Source organism: Suillus paluster (genome assembly GCF_016628075.1).
Source record: "Suillus paluster strain FC165 chromosome Unknown EDB91scaffold_69, whole genome shotgun sequence".
Lineage (NCBI taxonomy): Eukaryota > Fungi > Basidiomycota > Agaricomycetes > Boletales > Suillaceae > Suillus > Suillus paluster.
Window position 1 is genome coordinate 154,460 of NW_024537629.1, and position 18,874 is coordinate 173,333.

The 18,874-nt window shown below is 47.4% G+C and overlaps 4 protein-coding genes across 4 annotated transcripts; 2 read left to right on the forward strand and 2 right to left on the reverse strand.

Annotated features, from left to right (window-relative positions):
* Positions 1-2,809: 2,809 nt before the first annotated feature.
* On the forward strand, positions 2,810-4,757 carry EDB91DRAFT_1059319 (cytochrome P450; the record flags this gene model as incomplete). The annotated part of the gene is made up of 10 exons (XM_041314233.1): positions 2,810-2,947; positions 2,998-3,126; positions 3,178-3,346; positions 3,393-3,479; positions 3,528-3,624; positions 3,675-3,827; positions 3,874-3,949; positions 4,054-4,228; positions 4,280-4,502; positions 4,568-4,757. 10 exons carry the CDS (start codon positions 2,810-2,812, stop codon positions 4,755-4,757), a joined length of 1,437 nt encoding a protein of 478 aa, XP_041173148.1.
* A 19-nt stretch (positions 4,758-4,776) lies between these two features.
* On the reverse strand, positions 4,777-7,375 carry EDB91DRAFT_749862 (uncharacterized protein). The gene is made up of 21 exons (XM_041328275.1): positions 7,015-7,375; positions 6,879-6,957; positions 6,815-6,828; positions 6,665-6,763; positions 6,603-6,612; positions 6,532-6,549; positions 6,456-6,481; positions 6,381-6,406; positions 6,299-6,333; positions 6,220-6,244; positions 6,155-6,166; positions 6,075-6,090; positions 5,975-6,023; positions 5,821-5,921; positions 5,706-5,765; positions 5,623-5,650; positions 5,514-5,571; positions 5,436-5,460; positions 5,251-5,380; positions 5,152-5,202; positions 4,777-5,101 (listed from the first exon to the last, which is right to left on the reverse strand). Exons 1-21 carry the CDS (start codon positions 7,041-7,043, stop codon positions 5,000-5,002), a joined length of 993 nt encoding a protein of 330 aa, XP_041173149.1. The 5' UTR covers positions 7,044-7,375; the 3' UTR covers positions 4,777-4,999.
* A 2,352-nt stretch (positions 7,376-9,727) lies between these two features.
* EDB91DRAFT_750013 (uncharacterized protein) lies at positions 9,728-10,211 on the reverse strand. The gene has a single exon (XM_041328276.1). It carries the CDS (start codon positions 10,029-10,031, stop codon positions 9,759-9,761), a length of 273 nt encoding a protein of 90 aa, XP_041173150.1. The 5' UTR covers positions 10,032-10,211; the 3' UTR covers positions 9,728-9,758.
* A 5,267-nt stretch (positions 10,212-15,478) lies between these two features.
* Positions 15,479-17,663, forward strand: EDB91DRAFT_1059337 (cytochrome P450; the record flags this gene model as incomplete). The annotated part of the gene is made up of 13 exons (XM_041314236.1): positions 15,479-15,660; positions 15,715-15,811; positions 15,864-16,000; positions 16,063-16,188; positions 16,248-16,497; positions 16,547-16,672; positions 16,728-16,830; positions 16,884-16,970; positions 17,026-17,060; positions 17,110-17,156; positions 17,208-17,330; positions 17,381-17,410; positions 17,465-17,663. 13 exons carry the CDS (start codon positions 15,479-15,481, stop codon positions 17,661-17,663), a joined length of 1,542 nt encoding a protein of 513 aa, XP_041173151.1.
* Between the last annotated feature and the right edge of the window lie 1,211 nt (positions 17,664-18,874).

Below are 18,874 nucleotides of genomic sequence, written 5' to 3' on the forward strand. Positions count from 1 at the left end.
GCCTTGTTGTGGCAATGGTCGTCTAAGCGCCAGAAGTGACCTCGCCTCCGAGTGAGCCAGCGCGGACTGGATCTGTCCACGTCGTTTACACCACTGTTGTAAGTCCAGTCCACGAGAAGCGTTTGCGCCGTATCGGAGATACTACGCCATAGAATTGGACAATCTTTCCCGCAGACATCGTCCCAGCCGATCGTCGACGTAATGGAAGAAGTCCCATATCTCTAAGACGAGGCGCCTGCATCAAAAATTCGCCAGGTAAACCACGAGGATATCCCCGCATAGATATTCCGTGAGTGTGCCCAGAAGAACACTCCTGAGGTAGCAAATAGCATTTGCGTGGGCTGGTGGAGCCTAGGATGACTGAGGATTAAGCTGTCGACGCTCTCTGTGGCGGTAATCCGTAGTATTCAATAAAATATGCTGTGTGAGACATTACGAAGTATCGCATGGACCAGAAAATAGTGTTGGAGGAAGTGAAGCCTTTGCTGATCAGAAAGTCGCGTAGCAGTCCGAGTGATCCGAAACAACTACTATCATTCCGGGTAATCTGCAACTTTTTCAGCAAATCTTTTGTAGCTCGTCAACCACTTCATTTTATCTTCCACGAATTTAGAGGGTTGTAGATTCGTACCACCTCTATATAGATCTGATTTTTACTCATTTTTAAGACGTTGTGGTGTGGTGTCGGATGAAAGCCGAGAAAATTCAGGGTCTGACTGCTAATCTGCAAAATATGGTCACGTCGTGTCACGCCTCGGCGCAGCACCGGCACCGTCAACTTTGACTCTCCGCAGCTCTCGATCTGTTGGCGTTGAGTCGTCGAACGGTTGAAGTGGTGCGAAGCTCTGAAAATACTGAATACAGCAATATATTATTATTATTAAGTATCGTGATTCATGTAGTTATTGTGATTGTACTGGTGATATGGTCCTGAATAGAGCTGACGGCCTGCGACATCATATATCTGTGCCTCACCACCAACTCGAACATCTGCTCTACCAGCCGGCGCAAAGTGAGGAATATTTGGAGGCTGAAGCTGAGGTGCGGAATGGTGCCTGGGACAATATGGGGGTGCATACCCGGGTGGGGGAAGATCCATGTGCAACATCGAGGGTTGACTCGGAGGGATAGGCTGTGGTTGATAGCCACCAAATGGTTCGTGCATTGAATTTTGACGAATCATGTCTTGCTTCGGCTTTCTTCTGACGGATAGTACGCCTGTGGTTTGGTGCCATTGTAACAAGGATGCGAGAATGATGCAAGAGGAGACGACACAACACAATGCAAGACTTGGTGTGGAGAGTGCAGATGCCGTGCACTAGCCGAGTGTGCCGTAGAGGAGATTGGATTTCTTACACTCTCTCCTATCTGCTGTCACGTTTTCATACATGTCGTCAAGTCTTCCTCTATAGCATCTTAAAACAACAGGATGACCTTTATCGAAATTGTGTTCTGGAATCCTGACGAGGTGATTGTTATGCTCCAGGTATAACTTTGTGAATATATCTGTAGGATCTATGGGATCTGGATGGTTTATGTTCCTGCATGGTTACAAATTACCACTATTTCATCTCTCGCAGCTGCAACACTCAAGAAATTTTCATTCTACTTGGACAATACATCATCTATAAGTAGTCTACATATGCCTGAATTTTTTTGAAGTGAGTCGAGCAGCGCGTTGAGGTGTTTTGAACATTTTGCATATTACATGCTAGTTGCAGATTACCCGGAATGATAGTAAAGCAGCAGGGGGAGCCATCGCAGACCCAACAGGATTAATATTAACGGATGACGAACCAGAGGCCATAATAAAATGACGAAGCAGTACACAAGAACGGAAGTAAAATTGAAACAGCACAGAGTGTAAAACTTACAGGGGAGCAGTCGCCAACGCTGTCAGGAGCTCACAATTCAAAATAAAGGAGCAAAAGGTGAACGAGAAAAAAAGCGGTTGTCACCGGGCTGTCACAACCGTTATCACGGAGATTATTTGTCACAGACCTGTAAGGGTCCAGGGATGTAAGCCTGTTGGCTTACCTGAGTTCCCATAATCAGCATAAATACTGTCCGCGATAATGAAGCGTGAGCGCTTGAGCTTTCATTATCACTGCCTTTTGGCGTAACGGTTGAGGAGCGACAGTCTTGACTATTTACATAAGGGATATACAGTGTACGACCGATTACCAGCCTGGGCAGGTGACGCTGTCGGTAATGCAAGAAGACTGTACATGTGGAACTTCAACGGAAGGGCGAACCCAGAATCCCTAGTACGCATCCATACCCAGTCTAAGAACGCAGGTGAGCCGGCGGTCCCTGAGTCTCGGAGGTCGTAACTTCCTAGAGTCTATTATCCTCCTGCATCTCCGGCCACAACCTGCATATGATACCTTATTATGTAGCTGACCTGAAGACCACCTGATAGATAAGTCATCCTTGCAGCGCCCTCGAGTTGTATTAATTAATGACGCCAGGAACGGGCTCGTATCCAGAGACAGTGAAACGCCGTATCAGAATGAAGGAAAGTCTATTCGCGTCCCATGTCTGTTGGACGCTTGAAGCTTTTCCATTTCCAAAGGAGCAAAGCTAGTTATCTTACGACATGATCGTTTCCACTGTGTTATTGGCCCACAGGATCTATATTATTCTTGATCCTTGGATGAACGATGTTCCAAACTTTCTGCATGTGGCACTCACTCAGGGTTATCCTTCTCTTGACTTCGGGTATCATCCCTGTCTTTGTATTCTTTTCTAAGAAGCACAGAGCCCCAAACGTAGGATAGCCCTATATTTTGCTAGAGACATTAAGCTGATGTCGTTTGTGCAGTTAGACGCTTTCCCGACTGTCGGCTGCTCCTTCGGCCCGTCTCGTCGCTTCAGCAGCTTTTACTTAGGCGCAATCAGGTTTGTTGTAGACGCACCAGGTGTCCTCCAGGAGGGCTATGAAAAGGTATATTTTTTGCTCATCCGTGTCGGCTTGGAAATGACGTGATATTTTAGTATGGTAGTAGACCATTTAAGGTCGCAACCATGCTGCGCTGGACGGTGGTATTTAGTGATCCCCGGCACATGGTGGAAATTGCGAATGCTGCGGAAGAAGACCTTTCGTTCCGCGAGGCTATGAAAGATGTGAGACCCTTTTCGTCTATTCAGCTGGTAACCATTGACACGACTCTTGAGATCATGGGTGTTGACGATGCATTTGGGATTAACGTCGGCAGTCCAGATCATGGCCTCCTTGCTGAGTTACTCAAGAGCCATATCACTAAAAATGCAGCCAAAATCTGCGGTGAGGTTCAAGATGAGTTGCTCGCGTCTCTTGAGAACATTTTAGGTGACGGGACCGACGGTGAGGACACAAATCAATAGTTGAAGAAGCGATGATTTATATCAAGCAGAGTGGACCACTATCCCCGCTTTGAACACCGTAAATCGAATCATGGCGCAGACATGGCAGCGGTTTTTTGTTGGCTTTCCCCTATGTACGTGCTACAACCTGTCCTGTTCGAAATTCTCACTATCTTCTCCAGGCCGTAATTCCGAGTGGTGTTCCTTAGTGACCAAGATCCACAAGGATGTGGCGATATTGAGCGTGATAAAACGTCTTGTGCCATCATGCACATTCCCGTAGGTCACGTGAATACGGAAATGAAAATGAGAACTCAGAACAAGTCCAGATTCTTGGTTAGAATGGCTAGCAGCCTTGAGGCAAAAATTGATCGTGCGACGATGCTATTGGGTCCTGTAGTGGAGGCTTGCATGAGCGAAGTGGACGAATATTCTGCTCCAAACCAACAGAAGGTACGAAATTCACTGCTATATAGTGATTCGTTGATTGCATTTCCCGCAGATGGACTTCCTCACCCGACTCGTAAGGCGATCTACGGGTGAAGATAGTTTGTTAAGAAACCTTACGACGCGTCTTCTTGGTTTCACCATCGCCGTTGCATCTGTATGTATTGGTATCTTTCCTATTTGTCTCTCTGAGAGCATCCCCTAGACACCCACATATGTGAGAGATCGTTAAGAACCGGACGATCATTAATTCGTCTATAGACCTTTACCCACGCCCTATATCATTTAGCCACAAACCCCGAGGTTGCTCAGGCATTGCGGGATGAAGTCGATCCCGTCGTACAGCGCAATGGCTGGAACACACACTCCATTGATAAAATGAACAAGATAGACAGTTTCTTGAAGGAAAGCGCCAGGATCAACGGTGCATCATCTAGTGCGTTTCTCATCTAACCTTAAACGCAACTAAATATCTATCATTTTCCAGTGGGATTCTTCAGACAAGTAACGCGTGATTACTCGCTCTCTGATGGCACGTTCCTCCCCAAGGATTGTTTCATAGCGGTGTCGTTGCTGCCACTTCACCGTGACAGCACAGCATACGAGTCTCCCGACGAATTCAGACCTTTCAGATTTGTGGACAACCCGGAGTGCAGCATGACTACTATCGCACCCCAGTGGTTGTTTTTTGGCCATGGGAAACATGTGTGGTAAGTGAAATATTTCCGTCGACTCTTGAGCCATTCACGCTTAAACAGCGATGATGAAATATCAGCCCTGGGCGTTTCCTAATCACTCACCAGTTGAAAGTCATGTTTGCGTACATGGTATCTGCCTACGACGTCAGAATGGAGGGTGGACGGACATTGCGTCCGCCAAACTTCATATTTGCGGAGGGGATCGTGCCGAACTTATCTGCGCATCTCTCATATAGAAGACGGCAGCCTACGAATGGAGCCCACTAATTGTTATGTTTTTATGACATTTGATTGGTCGTATCGCAATCCCAGGGTTCGCGTGACATGGAAAGTAAGGTTAATGCCTTGAGAATGAAAGGATAAGTGGTATACTGGTAAGTACACATTGGTAGGAAAACTACCTAAGTCTGCAGGAATATATATCAGGTAACTTAAGGTAGTTGCATATGATACCAAAAAGATGTCGAGAATGATCATGGTGATACAGCAAGGGGCCGAACTACAGAATATCAGACTGGGCTATCGCGTGTGCAGCTTGCTGTCAGATCCACTTCAATGCTATTATCGATGTCATGCTTGGATTCCACACTCCGTTCAACATTTACTTGGATCTGCGACAGTTAAAAAGGTCATCTTTAGAGTACATAGAAAAGCTACGCACAGATTTCCCGCGTAGATGCCCTGCTTTCAGTCGACGAGCATCGAGCTGCATCTAAGGTTGTGTAAGATATCACTCAGCTGTGATGGTCATAGTACTTACGGATAATCCGTGTGGGAGCGAAGATTCAGGTGTATGCTCGAAGTCCTCCAGAAAGACGACTGGTGGCATAAGTTGATCGCTTGCAGGAGTGTATTGCTTTCCATTGCTTATTTGCTTTCTGGCATTGAGACTACAACACCAGATTAAACTGCCGCCACGAACACAGCATTAGACATGTTACTCACGTAGCTAAAAGGGAGTTTGCATATACTGCTCCAACAATATCCAGATGAGATAAGTTCGTGAAAATTGAAATGGCTTACATTTCGCTACAAAGAAGTGTAGGCCTAGGAATATGCGGTTCTGAGGCATAACTTTCCACTGTGATATTTGAGTGATCGAAACTTAACAGAACATTTCAGCGACGCTCACGCAAACCAATGATGCGATGGCCGCAGCACTGTAAGGAAGGTGGCCTCAGGATACGGCTCACAGCCTACGTTCAGACGACATACCATGTAATCGATCCATTCTGAATTGTCCAGAGCGTTAGGGTATCGATGATACGTATAGTGCTACCAGATAAATAAACGTCAGCTGCACAGTGGTCAAGGCCATAGAACAACTTACTCTTTAAACGAAGTGAGATTTTTGCGAAGGAAATAGCATAGGAAAGTTGTGATCATGATATCCACAGATGCTGAAAGTAAAAGGCCCAAAGTGAAGATCCACTGCAAGAATATTGTATCACTGCGTCAATACTGCGAAGCTGCCCATCACCTACGGATGAGAAATCGCGTAGACGGAATGCGGTGTACGATTTCAAGCTGAGCCTGCGGAAAACATACTTCAGAAGCTATCATCATGTTTTAAACATTGCTCACATCTCGCCCATCGAGACTGATCAAGTTGAAAGAATGTGCATGATTGGAAGAACCACGCATGCAGGTGCTTAATAACTCACTGCTAGCCGTAACTGAAGTGGGGCGTCAGGAGGAGTTCACATTATCGCACTGCTAATGCACTCACCCAAACGAAAGAAAGAGAGTGCAACCTGAAAGCGGGAATCTCATCATTCAAGTAGCAAGCTCTCCACTATGAGACCTACAATCGGAATTGCTATAGTAAACCTCTTCTTTTGCACTTCCCAGCCATCAGTGTGGAAAAAAAACACGGAAAAAAGTACGAACATTTATGGATTCGCTGTGCAAAGAAGCTGAAGCCGTCGGGTCAGAATCGCAATTTCCCTGAATGGAATCACCAACCTTTGAACGAGGAAGGTAATCATAGCCTGGCGAACATTGATTAGCATTGCTCAGCTCCACATGTGTAAAAACACACAGTAAGCTCGACACCAGGCTACATGGGGTTGCATTAATGCCATCCAGTGCGTCCAAATTGCGATTGCTCACACCAACACTCCTGATGGTGCATCAATTTTCTGGCTGATTGCAAATAATAAAATCGCACATACCAAGGGATCACGTCAAGTTTATCCAGATCACCATAGGTCGCAATGATGGAATCCCAGAGGGCGACCGCCACAAGTGCGGAGTGGCACAAATCAAGCAGCCTGAGTTCCGTGGAAATTAGTCTTGCATGACAACAAGACACTCGAACGTACCATGTTGCAATGACCTGTGTAGTAAAGTGATTAAAGAGTGTAGGCTCGAAGACAATTTCCGCACCAATGACTTAGTATGCCATCTCTCGTGAGAATACATTCGGCAATACACGATGAATTGCATGTTAACGCAACCCGACAAGCTGCGAGGAGTTCTATCAGACAAATCGTATCTTTTTGGATCAAGGTTAATCACGCGCCTGAATGCCAACAAGCCACCGACGAGCATGGCTCCATAATCCTGAGCAACTATCGACCTCAGTCATCGCAAAGACCACGAGTGGGAGCAGTAGGGGGAAGCGAAAGACGCTTAGAATGCTACTGAGGTATAGCATATAAGGAGTAGTTCAATTGCAGGCGGTGAAAAGCAATGCTCCATTCTTGAGGAGCGGCGCTCAATTCGATTGTCAATTTCCTGCATGGGCTAACTCCACAACCGTGTGTTTCTGGACCGAGAGATAATCACACCCAATGTGCAATACGATGTCCTGACCAACCTCCGACTGGACAACTAATGTCCATTCTCAGCATTATCATGCATCGGTTCCCCCGATGAAACGACACTTGAATTTTGGACACGATTTGATCACTATGAAGGTGGGTCAGCTACCGCATCGCGATAATTTGTCGCACTATTCCACGAGGTGCTGAGACTCGGAAGTGTCAATGAGCCAGAAGCATATGAAGCGGTAATTTTCCCGAAAGCAACTCTTGAGCAACTCCAAAAGTAACGTAGGCATCAGCAAACTACAACGTCCTGTACAGAGGGGACCAAGCTGCGGCAAGCCATTTTTTGGTGGTGGGAAAAAAAGTGTTTTGGAGTTTACACTCGCACCTAGGCCTCAGCGCTCGGCCACCACTAGATAACGAATCAACTGATGCTAGAAGTCAACAATGGGTCGCAAGGGTTGGAGAACAGAATCTTCGTGGAAGACCTCTGAGTGCTTTAGGTTAGTCTCCCATAGTCAGACCCTGAAACTGTCGTTCCTTCTTTCTCAAGGCTTTACGTCACCGCTCTGGAGTGTCCATGTCGCTCGCCGATCAAAACACTAGCCAGCCATGGCACTTCGTAGTGGAGTATAATGAACCACTGGCAACCGCTTTGGGTGGCAATATGATAGTCCCGCACCATTTCCATCACCACTATCGTTTGACTGCGGACCGTTGACTTATCGTGTAGAAATATTTCAAAAGGTGTCGTTTGTCGTCCAGCACGTCAATGCTCTGGCACTCCACATCACAAATGCAGTACCCGACAAGCATCGCATGTAAGGAGAAGAATTATTAGTACAACTTGATCTACCCCCTCCAACCGAACAAGGCTCGGGGTCTGTGTCAGGACTCAGCTCAACTGTGCCGACGAGACGACCCATCGAGTTGTATAGGACAGAATCCCCTGGCGGTCTTATAAAATCGCGATGCGGCAGAGGCACGATTCCCGCATAAGTCCTCTAGTTAGAGGTCCTAGTGCCCTCAGAGTCGGTCTCGATTTAAGTGATTCGTGGCTGCGGACCTTGGGCTCCCGTGATTCGGGTGATAAACGATGCACCATAGCATGCACGAAGAAGGATAGTCAGCGCCTCCCGTCCAGGGATAGACTGGGAGCTTTTTAGAACATGAGGTAAGTGTATCAGACGAGTTCCGCTGCTATGCACCCCTATCACATCGGACGCGGAGAGGATTCTAAAATTAAATATCAATCAATGACCATGAGCTAAGTCAAACCTTGGGGTCCCGCACAAAGTACTGTGAGACTGATCACGATGTGAGATGAAGTCGTTCGCATGGCTACATGAAAATGCCAATACACTGCAGCGCTGATTCGTGGTTCGTAATGTGTCACAGCGCGACCCGGAGAGAACATGAGGAAAGGTATATGATGATGCTAATGCAGGGCTTTTACTATTGTTATCCATTAGAATGATGCTGGATGATGGTACGCAGCATCTGCAAGGCAACAATCAAATCTGAGTTATAGTTCAGGAAGTAGAGGAAATGATTTACAGAAAGGATATCGGCTACACAAGTTTCAATCGGTTTGGCAGTGCACTGAATATATTGGTTCGTTAAGATATCGAGCTTCCACTTCGAGTTTGCATAACGTAACACAGATGTTGTAAGCGTGCCTGTGCAGGTCGACGTGAAGAAAATTAAAGGAGAGTAGAGATGCGGATAGAGAGATGGATCTGAAACGGTCACGACCTATCGCGCGGATTTTGCCCGCGGAACTTCAATTCGTGAGGATTGAGGTGAGTGAGGGCAAATGCGCAGGGAGTGCTCGGTAGTGGCTAGGAGCAATACAGCTTCAATGGTGCCTGCACGTTGTTGAACGCGCAAGACAAATTTTAGCGACATATTCTTGCGAATGCCAAATGTTTGTCTGCATAGACGTCTCATCACTATTCAAGCATATGTCGAGTATGAGTGAGTGATATGCTGCTGGTCAGTAATAAGGTTTAGGTGAGACGTCGGTGTGTTCGAGTAGTAGCTCGATGCCACCAGCTCGGTTTACCAGCCGCATCTGGAATCTTGCAGCCGTCGGTTCATAAACGTGCCGCAGAGCTAATTCCAAAGTCGAACTGGCATCAGTTTCATACAGGGATAACCTGCTGCGGCTGGAAGCAATGCATGACGAACACAATCGACAAGAACGCACCGTGATTGATCGTCATGATGTAAGATGAGTGATGGCGGTAGACAGACATCACCATCTCAGCCGGTGCTCTCACCAACAATCATCGCGGCAGTTTGATTTCCTGGTGTAAGTCAGCATGCATTAATATGATATAAATGCTTGGAGACAACATTGTTCCATGCAGGTCAGTACTGTCAACGTATGAATAAAAGCACATTAGAACTCCCCGTGCTTCAAAATGCATGACAGAGCTTTGTACGAGGTAATATAAGCTGGCAGACAGCTATTAAAGTCGGATGATTGTCCGACCTAGTCCAAGGCAGTAATATCGCCCGACTGAGCAACGATCTCCTGTAAGAACCGCCCGAGCGCGTTTTGCTTCTTTTCAGGGGAATGGACGCCGAAGATAACGAGTACGAAATATCTTCCTGCAACGTAGTGATATGACTCAATGCCCATCAAGGTTTCCCGCGCGCGCCTGTCATGCCCGCGAAAGGCGATGAGGTTGCGTACTTTTATGCCTGTTACATCCTCCAGCTCCTGCATGATAGTGACACTCTGTGTGATTGGGAGAACAGTCATTGATGCAGAAGGTCCAATCTGCTTGGTAGAAGAACACACTGTTAGGAGCCAGGAACTCTTGAACAGTCCACCCTTGCGTGTTCCAAACACTGTTTGCCAGTGCGCCCGACTTCGATGAATATCCGATAGGTAGATGATTGTAAGCACGCTGGCTTACCTGAGTTCCCATACTCAGTATATATACTGTCGCTGATACTGAAAGCTTAGCTTTCAGTATTCTACCTTTTGGTGTAACGGTTATGCGCGTGCGGCAGTCTGACCTACTTACAATGATGCTGAGTGCTGAGTGACGATGCCATCGACTTGCACACGACCTTGCCCTGGATGTCGCGCAGCCGCGACTCTTCGCTTCTCCACCTATGCGATCACACGACCCAACTGAAGCACTTCACGTTTCACGCGAAAATGGGTCATGGCAAGAACCTGGCGGCAAAGGCAGTAGTAACATCACGTGCTCGCAGAAACGGTCAGTTGAGCGGAGTTTGAAAAAAGGTTCAATTGCCCATGACGCAGCTGCCACTGTCGAAACGACCGCTTTTCTGATTAGCTCCGTTTGGGGCACATGCATCGTCATTGACACCGATGACATAATCTCCTTGTACTGTGCTTTTAATGAAGGCATCAATCTGTGGCATCAACTACCAAGTGGGGGAGTTTCCAGGTGAGTTTGAATGACTTGTCGAATAGCGTCTCCGACTTCAGTATTTGCGCGTCGGATGCATCGTCTGACGTCGATAGAATGGTTTTGGACGAGGGATTGAGTTTAGCGTAGGTATCGGTGGTATCAACACGATTACTAGAACCATGATGAATATCGTCCGCACCTTTTCCGCGTCGTGAAGGGTCTCTGGACAGAGCTTTTGTTCTAACTTCACATTACTACAGTGCACAAAGGAGGAATCCGCTGCAGAAGGGGTCTCCTTGATGGTGCAGAGCAGCCCCTCCCTTCGCCATCTCCACTGACAAGCAGCTCTCCATTGGGAGAGGTTGCACACGGGAAAACGCCACAATGTGTTGGAGTGCCTGTCCTATCTGCCGGTGTGTCTTCGTGCTCCACAATCAGCGTGACCAGCGCAAGGTTGACCGTTCTGTTTCCCATTTGACGAACACCAAAACTTGACCGTTTCGTCACATCTGACAAGGTGCTTGTCGTCAGCTGGCAACCAAACATTGAACACATTCAACGTACGTCGCACGCGTCGATCAGAAGAAGCTCGGCGTTATTACTCGGATGTCCGCTGATCTGCCGGCTAATTTTAGCCCGTCTGGGCTGAATGCTACACCCGACGACGATGGGGAAGTGCTGCGAGGACTGCACCAGTCTCTGCATTCCATATCACAACCGTGTAATCAAATGACTCGCTTTCGAGTCTCTTGCCATCGGAGGGAAGCACACCGGGATGATACAATTTGTATGCTTCGCCAGTGCAATTCGCCTGTCATCTGGGGATGTGGTGACTGAATTCACCCGAGGCTCTGGCCGGGGAATCCCTTGAATGGCGCCCCCTCCTACCAATGCTCCTTTCTGCACGTCCAAAATCGCAGGTTGCTGTCCCATGAACTTGTGACGACTCGTCGGCCTTTTTTGAAGAATGCGACTATCACAATCGGGCTAGTGTGCCCTTATATCATTCTTGATAGCGCTAGTTACCCTTACGTCGCCTGCGCAGGTGCCGATCGCTCTCTGAAATCGAGATACGCATTTATAACTGCACCAAGCACCCCTGCCATATCGATTTGACCAGATAGATGGTCGGTAGCATTTGAATTTGACGAGGAATATACTTTGGTGGTATTATTGCAACGTGCGTGGTGAGTAGAGTCGTATTTCCGCAATTCTTCAAGTCTGTTTACCACACTGCTACACGATCTCGCGTCGCTTACCCCTCACTGCCAGAGCTTCATAAACGCCGTCCTATATCCATATCAATTTATGCATAGTGAACCCTTGCGTGTGTCAGGTAATATCACGCACCACAGGCATGATCACTTCTGCCCTCGTCTTTCATCACATGCATCTTTGGTAACGCCTGTGCGGATGCGAGAAAATCCCGAAATGCGTTAATATATTTGCTGCTCGGTTCTAATCATTCTATGAGCATGTGGTTCTGAATAGGAGTTTAGTTCTGTTCGGACACCTTACTGAGCACCTGCTGATTTGCCTGCTTCCCCAGATTCCGTGTCTACAACCTCCCCCTCCCCACTTGTGTCGATGAGACACTTGTTCGACTCCCAGAACCGTTGTTAGCCAGGGAATGGATCTTCAAGAGATCCAATGTTATCTACTTATCGTAACAGGCGCTTACAAGGAAATTGGAGGTATGATATGGAATGACACATTGTATCATGCAGTGTCATCTGATTCTTAGATGATAACGCAAAAATTAACAGGAAGCATATCATATTGGCTCGGTCTCGTTCTCGGCCGGTCGACTCATCTTTAAAACTTATCTAAAGATACGTATAGGAGGGTCCGAGGATATGATTGATTAAATTGGTGAGTTGCAACAACTGTACAGACAGGCAGGAAAGTGAATAAAATTAGAGTCATCATGACCCTCATCTACTGACGTGGGAGGGGGAGACTCGTCCAGTAACTGAGTTCACGAAGGGATTGCATATAGTTGTGCGAAGCTGTTACCCTGCTGGTGTTTCTGAGGACGGGGAACAGATGTCAAAGCCAAAGGGGTACAAAGAATAGTACTGGTCTGACAGGTTGTGCTGATGCTTACAGCAGGACGGGCAGCGCGGGGTGAACGGAAGCCGAGGGTAGCGCTGTAGCTGCAGGCGCGATTACACCGGGTAGCGGTGAGGGTGTCCATAACTAAGGCACCAAGTCAGAATTCGAAGAGAAGGAAGGTACGTAAGTATCACGCTTTTCATTTAATCTCGATTATATAGCGGGGATCAAGATATTAACATTTTGTAATTCTACCATAGAAGGGCACTACTCTGCACCCTGTATTTCAAACTCCGAACTATGAAATACTAGACTGCTAATTTTTAGTGAGCGTAAGATGATATTATCTGAGCGGTGCAGAGGACACCCATCGTGACGGTCCTTGCCAGCGGGCACACACTTTAGCACTGAAGCTGAGATTGCCATAGAGCTGCCGAGTGAATGAATATGGTAAAGGAGTTATTGCGGTGCATGAATATGAAGTTCTGAGAAATGTCTTCAGAGTACGCGAGCTCAGAACAGCGGAAAGTCGGCGTTCCACCTTTCCGAGTTCCGATTCCGAAGACAGGAGAAGGATCAAGATCAGTAGTGTTACCCTTCCCACGGGGATACTACCCCGGGTGACCAACTGACACCGATCACACCCCTGACGACTGACACATTATGACTATTCTTCAACTTGGTGCCACGCCGCATCACTAACTCACTGTAGATAAACATACTCCTCACTTTACGTTCGCAATTTGAACTTTTCTTTAGCGAGTGCTTTCACGCTCGCGTACGATATCGGCTAAGACCAACACTCGATGAGTAGTAGTTTGAACTCGTATTAGATCCGGGCCTACCTACATTGATGCCTTGTTAATTTTAAAAAAAAATCCAATTATTGTCCTATGGAGAATGGAGGACAGAACTATCTAGCCTAGAGGACAACCGTGTTCCTGACCGTATCTCTGGATGCGCGAATGCCCTGGTGTAGAGCGTACTCCCATCAGTCCGCCGTTCCCGCCGGCCACACGCCACCCGAAGATGAGACGACTTTAATATGCGTCCAACAATTGTAAACCGGCCTTGTTGTTTAAAGCCATGGCGATGGTCATAACAGTAGGGAACAGTCGACAGACAAATGTCTAATAATGCCACGTCTAAAACATGAGTTAGCCGAACTGCCGAGCTGCATTAGGCGCTCCTGCAATTGTCGTAGATTCGCCAATCTATGGAAGGGTAGCTATCCTTAGCTATCTCTCCACAGATGAGTCTGAAACACGTTATCAGCACTGGTTTTCATCCCTTTTAGATCACCGTAAGTTGTAGCCGCAAAGACAAGTGGCAGCGGAGGCGCGTCACGACCGGGGAAGACCAGCCACGCCCCTGGCGTTTATCTCGTGCTTAAAATACCACTCTTACGGTCTCGCTGCCTTCATTTCCTCTTAGTGAAACGTTCTGGGCTAGGCTCCTTCCCACCGCTATGGAGAGAGTGATCTAGGGAGGGTGCCTGCGTGTGCGTAAGTGAAAACTTGATACCTGGGTAGTAGGCGCCATGGTTGAATTTTTTGCACGGTGTAATTTTTGTTAGATATGTTTTACGACTTGAAATTAGTCCTGCTGCGTGCTTGTTGTGATGCAAATATTGCTGGTACAGTTGAGCTCAAAGTTGACAAATGTATACACCTAGGCCCATCACGTAATTCACGACCAAGTTCGAGAACGTTTCGTAAGTCACTGAATGGCACGTATCGGGACAAAGTACAGCCTGTGCATGATGCAGGGATTGATCCTGATCTAGCTCACGCGAAAAACACCATAATCGCTTCCGAACACGGTGTCAGCCTATGTTACGTCGTTTGGTTAGACAGAGATATCATGATGATGTCGCCGGTGTCGGTTAGCTGTGCCCGCACTTTGAACGGTGATTGCGTGTAGCTGAAGACCAGGGAACCAATGGGATGGTACTTGACTGACTAGTATGCATATATGAATACTCAGCCCAACCTCAACGCTTTACCCCCTTGAGCGAAATAAAGTTGTGGCGGGAGTTCAAATTTCAAATTTTGCGATTTCTAAGTTTAACACTACCGTCACTAAACCGTCATCAAACCATCACCAATAATATGTCCTCCTACATCGCCTCTCTCTCTAGATCGATAGGCCCATCTGAGAGACGGCCTAGTTCACTTAACTCTCTTCAGCCATAACCGTGAGCTTGCAGAGGTACTTAGGCGACGCTAGGCGCTCGGCTACATACAGCCTTCTGTTGAAAACAAGTTCAAAAACTTGTTTTGACCGGTTCAACTTTTTTAGATCCCCTACAGTGGTGGGAAGGAGCCTAGTTCTGGGATCCCTTCCTCGTAATATTCCGAATCTCAATCTATCGGCTACAGTCACCTACAAGGCCGCCCCCATATGGCATCAGGTCGGTGTCTAATCTTATGCACACTTATCTTCCTTTTCGTAGCTCGAAGTATGATCCGATTAACGCGAGAAATCACATTGTCAACGCTGGGGTCTGATCATCCATTTTTTTCGGCAGTCCACTGCTAAAATGGGAAATTTCGATTTGACTTGAGGTATGAGCTCGTACGGGTTAAGCTTCGACTGAACCAAACTTTCTAGGAACGTTCTGGAAAGCAGATTGAACCGGATGAATCCGAAGGAGATCTTATGTCTGGTTCGAGACTAGCGTGAGGGGCCATTGACGATGCATAAAAGCCACTCATAGCATGGTTATCGCATCAGTTTCCTCCTGCCCTCCAGTACTTAGCAAATCATGCTACAGTTACCTGACCTACACGCTTCTGACAACACCCAGCTCGTCCTCGGTGCTGCGGCTTGTCTTGGGCTAATAGGAGTGATCTCTAAAGCTTACCTTTCTAAATCCCAGAGTGGTCTTCCACTTCCACCTACCCCTCCAACTTGGAGACTTCGGGGGCACTTCGTACCCCTTAACAAGTAAAGTTGTACACTTCACACGTTGTATTCAATGCTAATTCCATTCATAATCAGCCCATTTCTCACTGTAGCGGCATGGATTGACCAGCACGGTCCTCTAATCACCATTCGCTCAGGATTTTCGAAAACCGTTATTGTCGGTCGTCACAATGTAAGTCCCTCAATGCTGAGTTGTTATATCCAGGCTCAAGATCATATTGCAGGCCGCTGTGGAAATCATGGAGAAGCAGGGCGCCTTTACAGCTGATCGTCCTCGCTTCGTTGCTGCCGGAGAAATGCTTTTCGGCGGCCTGTCCATCATCTTTACACCCGTTGGAAGCAGGTTGCGTCGGATGCGTAGGTAGGATCGTTTCCCGCAGTACTGCACGTATGGCCTCAATCTCACTTTGCAATCCCATGCAGAGCACTTCATTCAAATCTCCAGCCTAAAGTAGCTGAGGAATATCAGCCCCTACAGATGTCATATGCGAAGGAAACCGTCCTCAACATTCTTAGAGATCCATACAACTTCCAGAACCACGCAGCAACGTAAGCGCGTTCCTAGGTTGGGTTATCATACATTACTTACAGGGATTTTAACTTTGAAGCTATTCTGCGACGACGATTAAGAGAATTGCATATGGGAAGACCTCGGCAACACTTGCGACCGATCCAGAAGTCCTGGAGATTCGCGAGCATCTCCGTGTGCTTCGTACAACCGCTCGCCCTGGTGCTTACCTGGTGGAATCATTCCCGTGGCTCAAACATGTTCCTGGATATGGTCGGGAATTGAAAAAGGGGTTCCCTAGGGTCTGGAGAATCTACACCAGTCAGCTGAACCGCGTCAAACAGCAAATGGTATGTATTGTCTTGCTAACATTCACATAATGTCTGAATCACTCCACAGCAAGACAATGTGGACGGCGGTCCTTCGTTCGTAAAATACATGCTGAAAAACCCTCAAGTCCACGAGTTGTCAGAGACGGAGATGGCTTTTCTTGCTGGCACCTTTGTTACAGCTGGAACTGAAACGGTGAGGTGTTATGTGCTGTTGTTTCTGAAGATATGCAACTGAAACCAGGTACCAGACTAGTATGGCGATATGCACGGTGTTCATGGCAGCCGCATGTTTCCCCGAGGAGCAAGCGAAAGTTCACGCCGAGCTTGATGCGATCATAGGAAAGGACCGAGGTAGCTTTATTCCTATTACAACTTTATCAAACTCAAGGATGTTTCCACTACAGCACCGACCTTTGCTGACTATCAAACACTACCTCGTCTGCAGGCCTTCGTCTCTGAGGCTTTGAGATGGAGACCGCTGGCTCCCAGTGGTGGGTATCTTCATTGCCTGTTTTGTACTTCAAGTTAACAATGTTCACACGGCAGGAGTGGCTCACCGCACGACTCAGGATGTGATTTGGGTAAGTGCTTTCTAAATAACTTATTGTACACGTGATCATCTAGCATCAGGGCAACTATTGTATTCCAGGTGGAACCACGGTGGTCGCTGATCATTGGTAAGTATCGTCTTTCAAGAGAAGTACGAGGGACTGATGGTTACACCTCAGGTCCATCTCTCGAGACCCCGACGTCTTCCCCGAACCTGAGGCATTCAAGCCTCAGCGCTGGGTTAACGACCAAGGTCGCACTAGGGACGATATGAAATTCTACCTCTATGGGTTTGGTCGGCGGTAAGCAACCGTCTCTCAATACATTCTTTTGTTGACATTCTGTGTTTCAGCGTTTGCCCCGGTCAAGAGGTTGCGAACAGGTAACAGTTTTCTTCCACGCACATGATTGCCCGAGTTTATTTCAACGGTTACAGATCGCTGTTCATCAACGCGGCCCTGGTCCTTTGGGCTTTCCAGCTGACTCGGGATCCTACGAAGCCACTGAATGACATGGGGTACATGAACGGGGCGATGGACAAGATCCGACCATGCGCTATTGAGTTTAAGACGAGGATTCCCGAGACGGAGCTCAGGCATATGATGCAGAACTATCCTGAGGCCGCCCGAGACTAGTCCTCTGGCTCTCGCAGAAGCGTGAATTGCGAACCATGCGGACTCACTTGTTTTCTTCACCGCCAATCCACTTAGTGGGCTAGATCGCGTTGTGTCGTCTTGTTCTATGCGCGTATATTTTGATCGGTTACTGTGCTACTAATGTAGAGTTCTATGTACACATAGCTTCTTGAATAAATTATGTCACAATAACTTGAAAAGGATCGTTGAAGTAGATGGTTGGGAATACCGAGTGCACGCTGCTTTCGTGCATCCTGCGGGTGAAAGTTCACCACTCGTCTAACTCCTTGTGTCTGTGCTACCAACCGAACACACGTGCGCAGTCATAGTAAGTGCGCAACTTTTGAAGCACCGAAGAGATGCAAGGTAATCCGTCAGTTTCGGGATGTTGCCCAAGTATTTCCGAGATGCACACGTGGGACAAGGCGCCATCGACGAACAGGCTGCAGTATCCAGATACAACTCCATGATTTCGTTGTTCGTTTGCGCTACACGCAGAAAGGTGGATGTTGTCATCCTGCAATGGCTTATCATACCGATTCATGCGTATTACGCGTTACCGTGAGATTCGACAAACAAGTTGTGGGGGTTTCGAAGCATGCACGTATGCAGAAGCAGCACAGTGGTGATTTTTCCGCTAGATGGGGAGAAGAAAACACTCGCACGATCCTCTTGGCGGGAGCTTGCATATGTGCAAGTGTACTGTGACAATAGCAGAGTGCGCGTAGCTTGGCGTACATAAGCACGGGTGATCTGTGGGAGGGTGGAACTTGAAGCTTGAAGTCAGTCCGAGTGATAGAGCCAAGCACCCACTATGGTGCATGACAAAGGTAAGGACTGCGGACTGCATGAGAAAACCCGTGAATCTATTACCCAGGGGTACTTTACGTCGATTACGGCGTTTTACATGACTTTACATGACTTTATATTCCAATATAAAGGAAAGAAGTTTTATATAGTATGACGATATATCGTCATACAAAACTTTATCTGCATCTGAGAGACGGCCTAGTTTACGTTCACATTTGAAGCTTTTAAGCGTGCGCTCTCATCGGTGGAGAGGTACTTAGGCGACAGTGTCCCTGAACTATCCCAAAAGTATCGCTCCCGAGCACCCAATGAGCAGCTCAATGAGCGGCTAAAGTTGTAGATGTGCGGCTCATCAGTTCACTGATGGCCCGTGCGCGGTTGCGGTCGTTGAAAGTTGCTTC